The sequence below is a fragment of the Meleagris gallopavo genome, chromosome 4, assembly GCF_905368555.1.
Source record: "Meleagris gallopavo chromosome 4, MGAL_WU_HG_1.1, whole genome shotgun sequence".
NCBI classification, from domain to species: Eukaryota; Metazoa; Chordata; class Aves; order Galliformes; family Phasianidae; genus Meleagris; species Meleagris gallopavo.
In genome coordinates, this window is record NC_139407.1 from 10,037,725 (window position 1) to 10,052,511 (window position 14,787).

At 36.2% G+C, this 14,787-nt stretch overlaps 1 protein-coding gene across 7 annotated transcripts in view; it reads right to left on the bottom strand.

Annotated features, from left to right (window-relative positions):
• The window catches only part of INPP4B (inositol polyphosphate-4-phosphatase type II B), a 304,378-nt gene that overhangs the window by 58,066 nt on the left and 231,525 nt on the right, over positions 1–14,787 (bottom strand). For all 7 annotated transcript variants that reach the window (XM_085222120.1, XM_085222121.1, XM_085222119.1 and 4 more), the window contains 4 exons: positions 13,792–13,932; positions 11,523–11,620; positions 6,593–6,705; positions 1,448–1,602 (listed from right to left, as the gene is read on the bottom strand). In XM_085222120.1, coding sequence (XP_085078246.1) covers positions 1,448–1,602; positions 6,593–6,705; positions 11,523–11,620; positions 13,792–13,932 — 507 coding nt within the window. The remainder of the gene's footprint in view (positions 1–1,447; positions 1,603–6,592; positions 6,706–11,522; positions 11,621–13,791; positions 13,933–14,787) is intronic.

Below are 14,787 nucleotides of genomic sequence, written 5' to 3' on the forward strand. Positions count from 1 at the left end.
AAATGTGTCCAGTCTATCTTTCAGTAGTATTCTACATAATAATTTCATATAACTAATTTGTTTGTATCTGACAATGTACTCAAACTTACATTGTATCATATGTATCGGAGACATTTAAAAAAAAAACATCTGAAATGCCAACACAAATGGAACTTAACACAGAAAACTCAAATTTTTCATTAATGATAAAACATGTAGTTATGAAAGGCTGCACACAGGTGTCATTCAATCACTGAAGTACTGCAGAGACTAAGGGACATATGCAAGCTAATGATACATACGAAATGATATCTTAATTTAATACATAACACTGCACTAGCAACTTGCAAACCAACTATACTTTTATGCCTTTTCAGCACTCTGCTCAATTACTTGATGTAAAATTATGGTTCTTTTTCTTTAGAAAATTTACCTTTGCTAAAAAACAAATGACCTTGCCTGCGTAACATACAGATTAACCTCAACTTTAAACTCCTAATCTGATAAAACCAAATACTGAAGTCAGGAATGTTCAATTACAATCATAAACAATTGTTACTTAGACACAAAAATCCAACACGCAGTCACATTGTGTGTTTCACAGAAGTGCAAGATAAAATTCAATTACTTCTTTGCAGGCTGGCAAGAATATTTTCTATTAGTCTTGTAGGGATGTTTGTTGGATAGGGCTTGAGTAAACTCTTACGGAATATACAACGCAGCACTCGTTAATGCCAGTAATGAAACAGTTTCTTTAGAGAAGATAGCACATGGATTCATGTTTGCTTGGTGGTTTTCTTTTTTTTTTTTTTTTTTTTCTTCAATTACAAGATTCAGATGATCAAAAATCTTTACATCTTTTAATTACTCATTTCTCACTACATCAGCGTTAATTGCATCTCTGCAATTTAGAATGAAACAAACATGGAGTTTTTTGTTTGCTTTCCACAACAAAGATTTTTATCAAATGTTGTTATTGGCAACCACCATCAAAAACTGCATTTTTTCCTTTTATTTTTAATAACATGACATAATAAGAATTGCCATCTCTAAAAAAAGCTAATTTAGTTTTCCCAGTTTCCCTACATTTTATACAAATGTTTTAGTGAGCATATAAACATTTCAGAAATATTCTAAAAACAAAAAATAACTCTTTTGTATACAGTCATAGAACACTGTTAAAATTTTAAGCTTCATGAAAGCCTAAGGCTTTGTTAAAATGATGGCTCTTTACCCTAGTCAAATTCTTCAGTCAGTGGAGTGGCACTCTGCAGTTTCACATATAAATCTCAGAAACTGTTCATTAGTGCTAAAATGAAGTCCTTGCATGCAGAAGTGAATCATAGCTGGCACAGTGCTAAATCAGGACTGGGGCCTATCATGCATTTGCAACTGGCTTTGGCCAGTTTTGCAGTTCTTGGTTCAGCTCAGCTCAAAAAGCAGGGGATATGCAATAATCTTCACATACCTTCTCATACAATCCAGTGCTCGAATAAAGAAGTCTTTGTGAAGCTGATGCTCGTCCCTCAAGATGGAGCACTGCTCCAATGTCACTGACATGGACGTCCGGTCTTTGGCACTTTTGCAACAGGTGAAGCGGACTCCATTCAGCTTACGGCAAATCTGAAACACAGGCAGATGTCAGAGGGCTGCTCTTTTCACGCTTAATTCTCTGCACATTAGCAGACCTGGAAAATCCCACAGCTTACAATCACATACAAACAACAAAGTTTCTCAGGAAGAAAATTGCTATTAAAAGATAGTGGCTCAAACCTCTGTGATATGGCTACTGACAAGCATGTCCTTACATCAGTTATTAGTGCTGCCTGGGGACTGTCACATTCTAAGGATTACGCCCATGCTGGCACAAAAGGTGAACATTCTGTGCTGAAAGGGACGGTAAATTTCTCTTTCGTTTATAAACTTGCAGAACTAACACTCTACCAAAATAATACCTTAGGATTATAGCCTCTGATCTATAGCCCATTTCCAATTTGTCAAAATTAAAGATTTTAAAAGCAGATCTTAAGGGTTTCCACTATCAGGACAAGCCCATAACTAACCTGCCCACTAAAGAAAAATAAGTCCTTATTGGTTTTAGGAGAGAGCTGCATAGTCTTGCACTGAAGCTGCAGTTTACAGATTTGTTTTGCTACCGTGGTATTTACTGTAAATCTCTTGCTCCTTCAAACACATACTTTATGCACAAGTACCACACACAAATTGTCTACTTTTATTTCAGTAGAAGGTCTTGCCTACTGTTTTATCATTAAAAGTCAATGATTACAGTACTGTGACACATGCACCATGTTTTGTATATGGACTGATGAGGAACAGGCTTTGTACAAAGCAGGGAGACTGGAAATACCCAAGCAGTGCAGCTACGATACAAAACAGTTCACATAAAAGATGGCTCCATTCTCTATTATAAGAGGATCAAGTCTCAGTTCTGCCCCCACATCCCAGCCCTAGTGAAGCAGGAAACCGATGAGTCTACTACTCTTAGTCTCTAGCATATTAAACGAGTTACTAAAATCTACACCTGTTACAGGTTAGCAAACCATTGCATCCAAATTCCCTAACTTGAAATAAAAAGTGACTGTTTCAATATAGGCTATAAAACAAGAAGTTGCTTCATTTAATCTCTCTTTCTTGACAATCACCTTATTCAAGTAAAGCTTAATTGCCTGAATATCCAATGAATTTTGGGGAAAAAAAAAAGCAAAGAAAAACTTTGGCAAGTTACTCTTAACTCAGACTCATGAACACAGAGGACTAATTTCTCATGAGGGTGTCAGTTCACACTCATCTATCTTGTACAGAATTTAAATATAGTCCCTATTTTCAACAGCTAAACCTTTCTACAGATGACCCAGAACAATGAAAGCTTTATGTAAACAAATGCCATGGATTGCTTACTTTCACCCAGCATTTTGACACTTCTAAGGGATAAGGGAATCATGATCATTTCTTGTCTTAAGAATCAATCTGCTGTTGTATCAGCTTATTAAGAAAAGCTTTTAGTTCAAGCAAGTGTTTACTAGAAGAAAAATGTGAAGAGAATTGATGTTCTCCAAGGATGGGTCTATTTTTCCTGATTTCACTTGCCCTAATAAAGGTTAACACCCTATCTAACAAATTTATGTCCCAGAACAGTCATAGTAAGACAATAAAAAATAATTAAATTAGGAGAATAAGGCAAGGCTATAAATTATTTAGGGCCAAGCCCAATCAACTTTTCAGCTTGGCTATAGAGTTTTTACTTGGCATCAGGATGAAACCGGATTTTCAGCTCCAAAACTTCTGAATCTTCAGAACCTCACTTCAGTAAATAAGCACATTTTATCCACAGTAATGGCATTCCCAGAAATTCTATTAAAAACAGTGACCCAGACAACACTTACATTGTCTTTAAGGTCTCTGTACCATTATGGTGAGGGACATCTCAAAAGTTGAGCCCAGGGAATTGAGCCCAACTTTGAACCCTAAGAAGTACACGTTAGTTAAGCAGAATCTGTGAGTGTTTCTTTCCTTCTATACGTTCAAATTTTAAAACTTATATCTATTAGAAATGTGGGAAGTGGCATGGGGATTTAAATTATGTATTAAAAGACAATTATTATTTTGAGAAAGTATCAAGTAGGGTTGATAACACTGTGAAGAAGATAACTGCTTAACTGAGAAGATTAATTCTCTTTATACTTCCCTCTTTTGAAGTTCATGAGTCATCATTACTATTTGAAGTGAATGAGTCATAAGCAAAATGCAGGTAATTATTCCGGATGGGTGATGACCTCCAGCGCAGGGAGGGGAGACTAAGTCCCAAATCTGAGCCGACAGCATCTGACTGAAGTGCTGGCAACAGAGTCAGTTTTGAACTCAGAAGCGTTTTAGGGAAAACAAGCAAATGGGTAACCACAAATGAGAGGGTTTATTTTGCCTGTAAGTTCAGTAGAAATGGCTCAATCATGTTAAAGTGGTTTAAATGGAAATCAATCCATTATATTAAATAATAAAAAAAAAAATCCTTAGCTTATGATCTAAGAGAAATCTAGGTTAACCTGATAGGCGGGCGCAAATAAATCCTCAGAAATAACTCAGTTCACTAAGCAGGAACAGCAAAAGTAAATAATTAAAATGGGCAAACAATGATCAGATGGCCAAGAAATCTAGCGAGATACGATACCTAATCTATGGTAACATCATAATATCAGAATCAACAGCTTACAGTAAGTGTCCAGCTTGACTTTTATCCTCACTTTTGCTCAATTGATTCCCAAAATATATTGGAGATATAGGACACGTATATTTCTTCTAAATGACCTTTAAGGAGCGTTCCAAAGAAACTCAGATTTAAATGATTGGGACTGTGCTTAATTTTAAAGAGGATGTAATCCAATGAAAAAGCACGTAAAACAGTGGAGCCTAAAACAAGGAAAAATCGATATTCCAATTATTTCCTTCTGAAATAAAACAGAAGTTTAAGGGTCCAGCTTAAGAAGTAAAAATACACCACATTTAAATCTCTTCTGCTATGTTTATTTAGATTAAGAACTATTTGTGATATCAATTTGTAGATTTTTTTTTTTTAAGCAGATGTGTTCTCACAAGACTACCTGCAGGTGCTGTTACATAAGCATATCCACGTAGAATCTCATTTATCTACTACTGTAACAGTGATGTCCTTACGGCTGAGAATTTGTCCTTCCACCATGCTTTCATACAGTACAGCAGTGTGTATAGAAGTGGGTCCAGAAACACCCATTTTAGAAGCTTACAGTAAAGTAGCTTGAGAGAAATATAATATTCTGAAGGAAAAAAAAATTGAAACTTTTTTTTTAAATGTCCAAAGAACTTCTTTTTACCCATGACATAATTTTCAACAAATCCTGCATAGATAGTAGAAAACTTTCTGTATCCAAAGATTAAGTAAATTCCCTCATTCTCTTTGTAGCTGACTTCACATTATTCTGTACTGATTTATCTTATCTTTGCAAAGCAACGTTTCATAGTAATTGAAGAAATGATACTAGAAAAAAAAAAGCTTACATTTTTACTTACAAAGGATTTATACTTCAATAGTATGTGATAATACCTATTATCCAAAATTAAAATTTTATTAGCAATATAAAAAATAATGCTGGTATTATTAATAAAAACATAATTAATATTCTTTGTGCTCCTTGTGTTAATGAAAAGTCATGCAAAATTTTATTAATGTTTTATATCAAATATTTATCTACCTTAAAGGGCATATGCATTTGAAAGCTCCCCAAAACACAAAGTCTTTTCACTTTCAATAGATAGCAAAGGCTCAAGACTTTGGTACAAAAGGGTACTTTTCTGCATTTAAGGCAATTATCTAATTGATTTTCACACTTCTCATAAGTCTGAGCTCTTTACAAACATCTATCTGCTTGAGTTTGTTTTTAATCTACGTGTGCAAAATGTACGTTGGAGAAGAGAAGGTTGAGAGGGAATTTCTAAACTATATAAACATCTGAAGTGTGGGGTCAAGAGAATGGGGCCAGGCTCTTCTTGCTGATGCCCACCAACAGGACGAGGCACCAACTGGAACACAAAAACCTCCCTCAATTTGCTGACCACACTTCTTTTGATGCAGCCCAGGATAGGGTTAGCTTTCTGGGCTGAGGGTACATTGCTGGCTCACGTCCAGCTTGCCATCCACCAGTACCTGCAGGTCTTTATCAGCAGGGCTGCTCTCAATCCTTTCATCCCCCTGCTTATATTAGTAATGGGGGTTGCCTAGACCCACATGCGAGACTTTGCATTTGGATTTGCTTCCCATGAGGTTCACCTGGGCCCACTGATTAGCCTATGTAGGTCTCTCTGGATGGCATCCTGTCTCTCCTGTGTGCTGGCTGCATCCCTCAGCTTGGTGTCATCAGCAAACTTGCTGAGGGTGCACTCAATCCCACTGTCAATGTCAGTGATGAAGATAGTAAGGAGCACCCAGTCCTAGCACTGACTCTTGGGGGACACCATTCACCACTGCTCTCCCTCTAGACACGGAGCCATTGACCACCGCTCAATCCCGCAACCAGTTCTTCGTTCACTGAACAGTCCACCCACCAAATCCATCACTTTCCAGTGTGGAGAGAAGGATATGTTGTGGAGTACCATGTTAAAGGCTGGCAATGCATCTCACTGTGAAAAATGCAAATTTCTGAACTGGAGCAAAACAGCCCCATGCAGCTGCACAGGCCAGGGACTGCCTGCCTAGGAGAAAGAACCTGGGAGATGCTGGCAACAACGTGACCAAGATCACTTTCGTCTTTGAACTCAGGCTAGTTCTTTCAGTTAAAAGACAGAAAGAATATATCTGTAATGTAAGTGCAGGAAGAAGAGAGATATTAATAAATTGGATGTGAGATTAACAGAACAGAACGGTTAGAGAACCATTTTAGCTACCTAGTTTAATCACTGAGTTTTCCATCCAGACTCTTGAAATCCATTTCACTTGTAATATCAAAATCACATGAAAATTAATACATCATGTGAATATATTTGAAAAAGAAAAATATCTGAAAAAATATATTCATAATATTTGAATATATTTGGAAAACAAACAAACAAACAAACAAGATCTCACCGTCGCAGCCAGCCACATGATTTCTACATTCTTCCTCTTTTTGGCCTGGATATTTTGATGAAGATTTTCTAGTAATCCCTTTAAATCATTTTGTTCTTGAAAATGTGGTAGACCTGAAAAAAATTAACAAAAAAAAAAAGCAGCATAGGGTTGATCATCATGGCAAGATGGAAAGGTTGATGGCAGTGCTGTGCTGACTAATGAAATTATTATTGAAGAGGTCTATCATTTACAGCCTTTTTTTGAGAAAGCAGGATCGAAGAAACTGGCTAAATCCTTAGAGAATTAAAAAATCTTATTTCTGTGTATTACGTTGTCCTACCTAAGGGTTTCACACTGGAAAATTAAAATATCTCTAACTTTCATCTTATAAATAGTAGGATTCAAATATTTGTTGTAGTTCTGTTCATCAGCCACTACAAACATTCATGGGAAATGAGCAGAGAAATAAGAGAGTGCTATTTAGAGTTGCTTTGATGTGATGATTATTTTGAGGTCAAAATATTTACTGTTGTTTTCAAAAGGATACATTTCATTTTGGTTTTTAAAATGATGCTTTACTTTCTAAAATAACAAATATACAGGTAGGTTAACCAACATTAAACATCCCCAGAATGTAACAGAGGATATTTAACAGTCTACTGGGAAATGAACTTTGATGTTCAAGTACAAAATAATTTCAGGCTTACTTAATATCTAAAGTATTACCTACTTGCCCTGTGATAGAAAGACTCAAGTTTTATTAACGGTGCACACCTAGAGGGAATTCAGAAGTGGACAATTCAATTTCCTCTTGAGTTTTGTGAACACAAAAGGATTTTTAATCTTACCATTATCTTAATTAGTTTTGAAAACAACCAAAATCTGTTTTTCTAAATGATTTTTTCTTCTGATAGGGAAGCAGAAAAAGACATCTCCAAAATAAGTCTTTAAAACAGTTGAAACAAGATTTAAACTAAATCTATTAAAACAGTTTTTCTGCAAATAGATACACTGATTTTTCTTTTACTTTTTTCCCTCCATCGAAGAAAAAGGATGATCCATCCAAGTGGAAAAAGCAAAACAAAATAAAACACCTACAATTCCTATTCAATTTCAGAGAGTAAAAATGATGCGACTACAATAATGCAGGTCAAAATCCATTCTCCTAAGCTGCTCACAGCTGGAAGGATACCTCTTATCATCTGGCTTTTACCTTTTATCTCTAATAAATTCCAGCCCTCTTTATCTGTGATTCATACTAAGAAATAATTTAAATAAACACAGATATGTTCTAGAACATTTACATTTTCTTATTCATATTGCCTAACATCCCACCTCCCTACCACACTCCCACTCCGCCCCCCCCCCCAAAATATTTAAAAACAATACCACCACCACCACCACACAGGAAAAATACATTAAAACCTGTTTTGTAATAACCTTACTGAAGATTGTGTGACCTGAGCATTAGAATTCTTGACCATACAATTAGATAACGCAGAGCATATAAACATACATTACAACCTGCTAGACTATTATATTTCTCCTGCATCTGTTCCTTGAAAATAGATAGCATACAGACAGCGCTCTAGAAAGATGCTTCCAGATTATGGGAATATATCACTAGGTAAACATTTTATTGTATCAAAATACTTTTCCTTTGGCTCACAGCAGAAAATCCATCATCTCAGAGAGACGACTTCACAATAGGTAAACCAATATTATCCTAATTTATTATATTGCCAAGCAACTTGTAGCTTGACTGGATGTGACTGATAGCTTAAACTCCTTGTATCACAAAGCAGTATTAAACTGTCAAATCATTCTCATAGATCATAAGGGGGAGAAGCCTTGAAGTGCAGAACAGACTCATAGACAGCACTGTTGACATACGCAGTAGTACTACATACACTGTGATGCTATGGAAGAAAAATCTTTATTTGCTCGCACGATTTCAAAACCTTGCTGCATCCCTTTTCACACAAGGGATGCATCTTGCAACAGTGATGTTGCTGTGGGTGCTAGGTAGTGATAAATCAGTGATAGCAAATATCACTTGTGAGACAGCGTTATCTTAATTTACGCTCTTAGCTGCTTAATTGAGTTTTAAGGCTCTCTTTGCAATAACACACGTCCTACTAAATAGCAATCATATTTCTGTACTCTATCATTAACTTTTTAAAGCTATTTTGGTGTCTAAAGTAATTGAATTGGTAGGCATTTCTGGTAAGGATCTTTCTTGGGGCACATTGTAACTTACTGGGTTTGCAATATCCTGTTGGGAGACAAATCAAGTGACAAGGGAATGGAAGACTGACAGAGTGCATACTCATCTAAAGTTAGGTAGGAAGTCAACATTTGGTATATGTAGGCATTAACAATTAACATTCTTTTGTCATGAGGAATGGAGAGAAGGCTTGAACATACAATTAAAAGCTCTGCAGTGAGAGAAAAACTAATAGCAAAGGTGGCAATACCTTCATGGGAGTGCAAAGCATTATTCTTTAATGAGAAATATGCAAAGTGAGGATGTCTAAGGATGGTGGATGCAACTGCTTGCCAGCAGAACTGAGAGTCCTCAAACTGGGTCTGGTTTTATGGGTTTTATTTGTAACTAACAGCTTTGTGAAAGGGCTCACACGTTTATTTTGCAGCACAGGTCTGGCACTATAGGAAACAATTTGGAAAGGTGTGACAAAGCCATGAATGCCAAATGGCTCTCACTTGGCTCCACAGCCAGGGCTGCTGCCAGCTTGTGTGGAGGTGTATCTCCCGAAGAGCTGGAGCAAAGAGGTGGAGAAAAGGGGAAAGAAATGAAATACTCCTCTGGATGAACACCTTGGAGGGCTTCAGTCCCCCTTTTCCCTCTCCACTAAAAAAAAAAAGCAAAACAAAAATTAACTAACAGAGATATAGGGATAACGTACGAAGGAGCTGGTTTGAAAGGCACCTTCCTCCAAGCTGAGTTATATTGTTAAGCTTGATAGTGTATGTTGATGGATACCTCTGCCTTGCAGTTTGTTTAGATAACAGGAAGAGCTGTACAGTATCAATACCATGTAATTGTACAGAGCAACCAGAAAGTGCAGTGGAACCAGAAGGTACTTCGTGTTATGTAAAAACTGGGACAACAGCCAGACTCAGCTCTCAGAGGCAGAGAAAATGCAGGAAGCCAATAACAACCAGAAAAGACAGGATGAGCTAGATAAGCATAGTTCTTACAAGTCTGCACAGTCTGAAAGAAGTCCTGGAAGACTGTGCAGCACACTAACAATCATTCTAGAGGAAGGCAGTACAAGGTTAGTTCTTGTCAATGAAAAGGAGCAAATACTACCTGCATGTAAATTTCTGCTTTTACGTAATCAGATTCATTTATAAAGCAGCAGATACACTTTAGACCTAATTCCAGATGAGGTCAGTTTTTCGGAACCTTTATTGGGAAGATTCCCCCAAATAAATCTCTAGCTTACTACATAAGACTTTTGGTAGAAAAGTGTGAAATATCAGATACACCTTAGAAAACACAGCTCTCACTTCTGTCAAAATTATTAACAAATAGAATTTAATCCGAGATGAAATACAGGCATGTACACATATACAGCACCACATTTGGTAAAACGACGAGTATATACACATAATGGAAATCAGTAAACATAACCAATACCGTCTGTAAGAGATCATAAGCATTGTATAGTATTCCCCACAAGGAATTAGAAATGCCCCCTAGCACAACAGCACTTCAGATTCACAGATAATTACCAAAGAATAAGGGGCAGAGACCTAAATACAAACTATTTAAAATGAGGCTGTACAATTTGCAACTTAGGGGAATATAATTTAGCCGTTAAGACTACTTTAAGAGGATTATATTGATGCAAAAGGTCTTTGCTGTGTTTGCTTTCAGGACAGTAAGAGAACAGTATGCTTATAGTACCACATACCCATAATATATAAATATAGGGCCTATTCTAATAGAATCATGCTATTAATATCAATGACATTGTAAAGTAATTCATTGTTTATACATTTCTGAGTATTGTTTGCCATACCTTAATATGAGGGCTGCTCCAGAAGTAATGCCTCCTATTTTATTATGTTGGCCCACAACATCAGAGGCAGATGGTGGTGGTACAGCAGTAGAGGTTGAACCTTCCCACCAATATTCTGTCCCATGTTGCTGCTGTGTTGAGGGGCACTCTGACAAAATGGCATCTGACATGAAAGCGAGTATGAAGCAAAGGTGTGTCACCGAATTCCTCCATGTGGAAGAAATGGCACCCACTGACATTCATCAACACATCAACATTTATGAAGACCTAACAGGAGATATGAGCACAGTGAAGCAGTGGGTGGTGCATTTCAGCAACGGTCACATTATCAGTGGGTCATCTCTGCTGGCACAGGTTTTTACGAGTGCAGCATGCGGGCTCTTGTTCACTGTCGGTGAAAATCCATATCTAATGGTGGCAACTATATTGAAAAACAGCATTTTGTAGTTAGAATTCGCTCCATGAAATAGTGCTATTGTACTCTTTGTATATGTTGTCATTTCCATAGAAATAGGAGGCATTACTTTCGGAGCAACCTATGCACATACTCAGACAGAAAAGTGGAGGGAATAAGTAAAATTGATGAAAATTCCCAAGGAGTACATCTGTACAAATATAGTAAGTACGGCCTGTCCTCTATTTAAATTATCAAAGAGCATATCTTATTAATAATTGAAAGGAGCTGTCTGGTTCACCACTACTGCGTTTCACTCTCCCTGCCATTTCTGCTACGGCCTTGGGCTCAAACAGGCTCCAAGTGCTTAATTTTACGGAATAAATTATAGGATCTAGGCCTAAATCTAAAATCTGCATATTAGTATTGCGTTAAAATTACTTCCTTATAAATTTTCATCTATAATACCTTTTAAAAGCTATTTGGATTATTATGTTGTACTCACAATCAGGAGGCATTTTTTCCGTAAACAGGTTGTAATATTCTTTTAGAAGTTCTAAGTTTTCTTGGTTAATGTTTTCTTGCAAAGTGGTATCTCCAAACCTATAAAATCATAGTAAAATGATGAAAAACCTAAAACACATAGCCATTAATCCATCAGAACGTTTAAATTATATGAAGAACTCAAATTTCTTCTTCTAGTGTTGAATGTATTAGATTTGGTCAAACTATATTATTATTCATCTTCCAAGTGATTTAGAAGTAATAGTCAGGAATGAGGAAACCATCCACAGAAAATTCTACCAAACCATGCGGACAGAATATTTTTTACAGATAATGATTCAATAAAGCACAAGTTCCCATTTCCTTCACAAATCCTGAACAAATGCAAAGGCTCTCTGTGGGATTTCAAACGGCAGCTTGGGCAGAGTACAACTACTAAATGTCTTACTGAGATTATCGAACATTTCTTTTAAAACAGATGCATCCTCTATTGTACTTTATTGAAAGTAAACATCTTTCACATTTAATCAAGTACTGCACTGTAAACAATTTATCACAAGAAGTTATTTCTGTTCTCCTAAGGTGTTCCACTAAGCATGTGCAGTGTTCCCAACAGCAAAGATGAATGTGCAGCTTCAGGAGTTGAGCAGTTATTTTGAACTAAGTCTAACTTTTGCACATGTAAATGCATGCAGAAGGCATGTTTCTGCATGGAATAATCCAATTTGGTTCGCCTGATAGGCATTTATTAAATTTTTCATTTATGGCTTTCTTTTCTTTGGGTAAAATATATAATCACCGCTGAGAACAACATTACCACACTTCCTGTTACTCCACATTCAAGCCAGTTGACATCTTTTTTTTTGACTTATTCCTTGACAACTCTGCAGATTCAGGCTATTTCTAAATCTTGTCAATTTTTTCTTCAGGACTTTTGTAACAAAGTCCCTGCCTGTCCCACCTCATAAACTCTCACAGTCTTGCTTCTTGGTTACCTCATACTCCTTTTCTTTCCTTTGGAAAAATGTGAAGAATCCACTCACAATTGATTTTGCTTTTTGTATGTCATCACTCTAGCTATGTTACTTAACCCATAAAATCACTTTTCTACTAAAAGCTACTTCCATTTTCAAGGGTGTCTCAACTTCTCTAATGAACTTTATATCATTTTCTCTAGTAAAACATTCACTTATATCTCCATTTTCTGATTCAGCCTTCATCTCCCATTATATTTTATACCTGACTTTCCAGTATATCACTGATCACAGTTCAGAAAAGTCCTCTAATAAATATCCACAATGCTATGTGACTGCATTCCCTAGAAGACTTCCCTAAGTCCCCTTTTACTCTGCTGTATACAAAGAATATGATGTCAAACTCCCGTAGTGCTGTTTCTTGCCTGTTGTCCAAGCTAACAGTTTTTCACTATGCCCGTGTATTTGCTCACCTACACTTAGATAGCTTTTGGTTTGAGTTTATACTGAACACTGCCTGAAGGAACATACTTCATCCCCCACGTGCTCTGTAAATGAATTGAGTAAAAGGAAAAAAGTACTCATCTTCTTGTAGATGTTCATCTTGCAATTTTAGCATTGTACCACTTAATAATTTAACATGACCAATAGGTAACTGTCTCTTGAGAGAGAAATATATAAGATGAGAAAATGTCGACCAAGATTGTACTGAAAAATTACTTTCTAGCAATCCCTTCAGAGGATTAATATTAACACGTTATAATTTTACCATCAGCCTTCATGTTTCTATGAACGTATCATTAGCATATTCTACATTAGTAATTAAAACTTCATTCTGTTAAAAATAATCAAACCCAAGAAGTTGAGAAAAAGGTTCTCTTTACAGTTTATGATTTTTCTAGTACTTTCAACTCCATCTCCAAGATAGCAAGAATTTGGAATTTTTGAACTTCAGTTGACTTAAGTGCCCAAGCACTATACACAAACTTCTACAAGTATAATCTAGAAATACATTTCATATCTACATTCAAGGAAAACCCGGTGCTGGCTGCGTGAAACAAATGCACAATGATGTCCTGTATACGGCCATCTCTTCACTTGGCCTTTCATATTATTTTGTAGGTTTTTTCATTGCTTGTACTTATTTCTTTTAATACTTTTAAAAATACATACAAAGTCAAGCTGAGATGGTCCAAGAGCAAATAACAAAAAATGATTTCTTTGTAATCCTGTGAGAGATGTCTCACATAGAATACTCAGAAGGTAAGAAAATTATTTTGGCAAGCATCTTCTTACCTCTCTGCAAGTGTTTGCTGTTCATTGATTCCAACATTAAAGAGTACTGGATACATGCGAAGTAGCTTTCCTTCTTTAATCTCTTGTGGTAGCAACTCAAACATTTTTGCCGGAAGCTGGACCTCTATGACATAATGTTCACTAGGAAAAATAAAAGGAAGAATAAGAACAGGAATATTGCTTAGTTAGCTTGAAAGTATGATTTTCCTAAGTCATAGAGAACTTTTAAGCATACAGACCAGTTCCCTCTTTTCCTCTTAACTGTGTTAAAACACAAAACGTTAAAGATCAGCTTGCTTGTTTCAGGAGTACTACAAGCTTAGTATATATAGTTGCATGCACTTGATATGACTTTTTTTACTGAAGTGAAAATAGGATTAAAAGTTAAATTGGCAGAAAAGTCTTCTACTACCAAAATATCAGTGAGGACACCCCAACTCCTAAAATTCACCTTCTTGAATTACGAAAAACTTCCTTCTGGAAGCCAGAACTTGAATTCCTCCTGCTCACTCATAATGGTCTCAATACAGAAAAAAAACCCTCATAAAAACCCTATGCAAAATTCCCATTTTCTTCAGAGTCCGGATTTTCACCTTGAGGTTAGAAAGCATAACAAACAACAAATGGACTCTGCTCAGATAATAATTGAAGATTGATTTCTGAAAACATGAGTCCTATTTTAGGAGAAGGATACGATACGTTTTTGGTTTTATATTGTGTTTGGTTGGACTTTACTACAAATGTTACTTTGATTGCCAGTTCAGTTTCTTATGTCCTTCACCGTGAAACCCTCAAGCTGAATTTCACCTATTTTTGAGGATTGATGCCTGATTTGACAAGACAGAAACAATAATATGCAGTTAGCTTGTTTCTTATTAGCTTTCTTTCTATATTTAGAGCAATTAGATTAATAAAAAAGAATACATTAGAAGCAGATCCATTTGTCTTCAGGACTTGGCAGTTTTAATCATTCAGAGAGGACCAAATGATACCCAA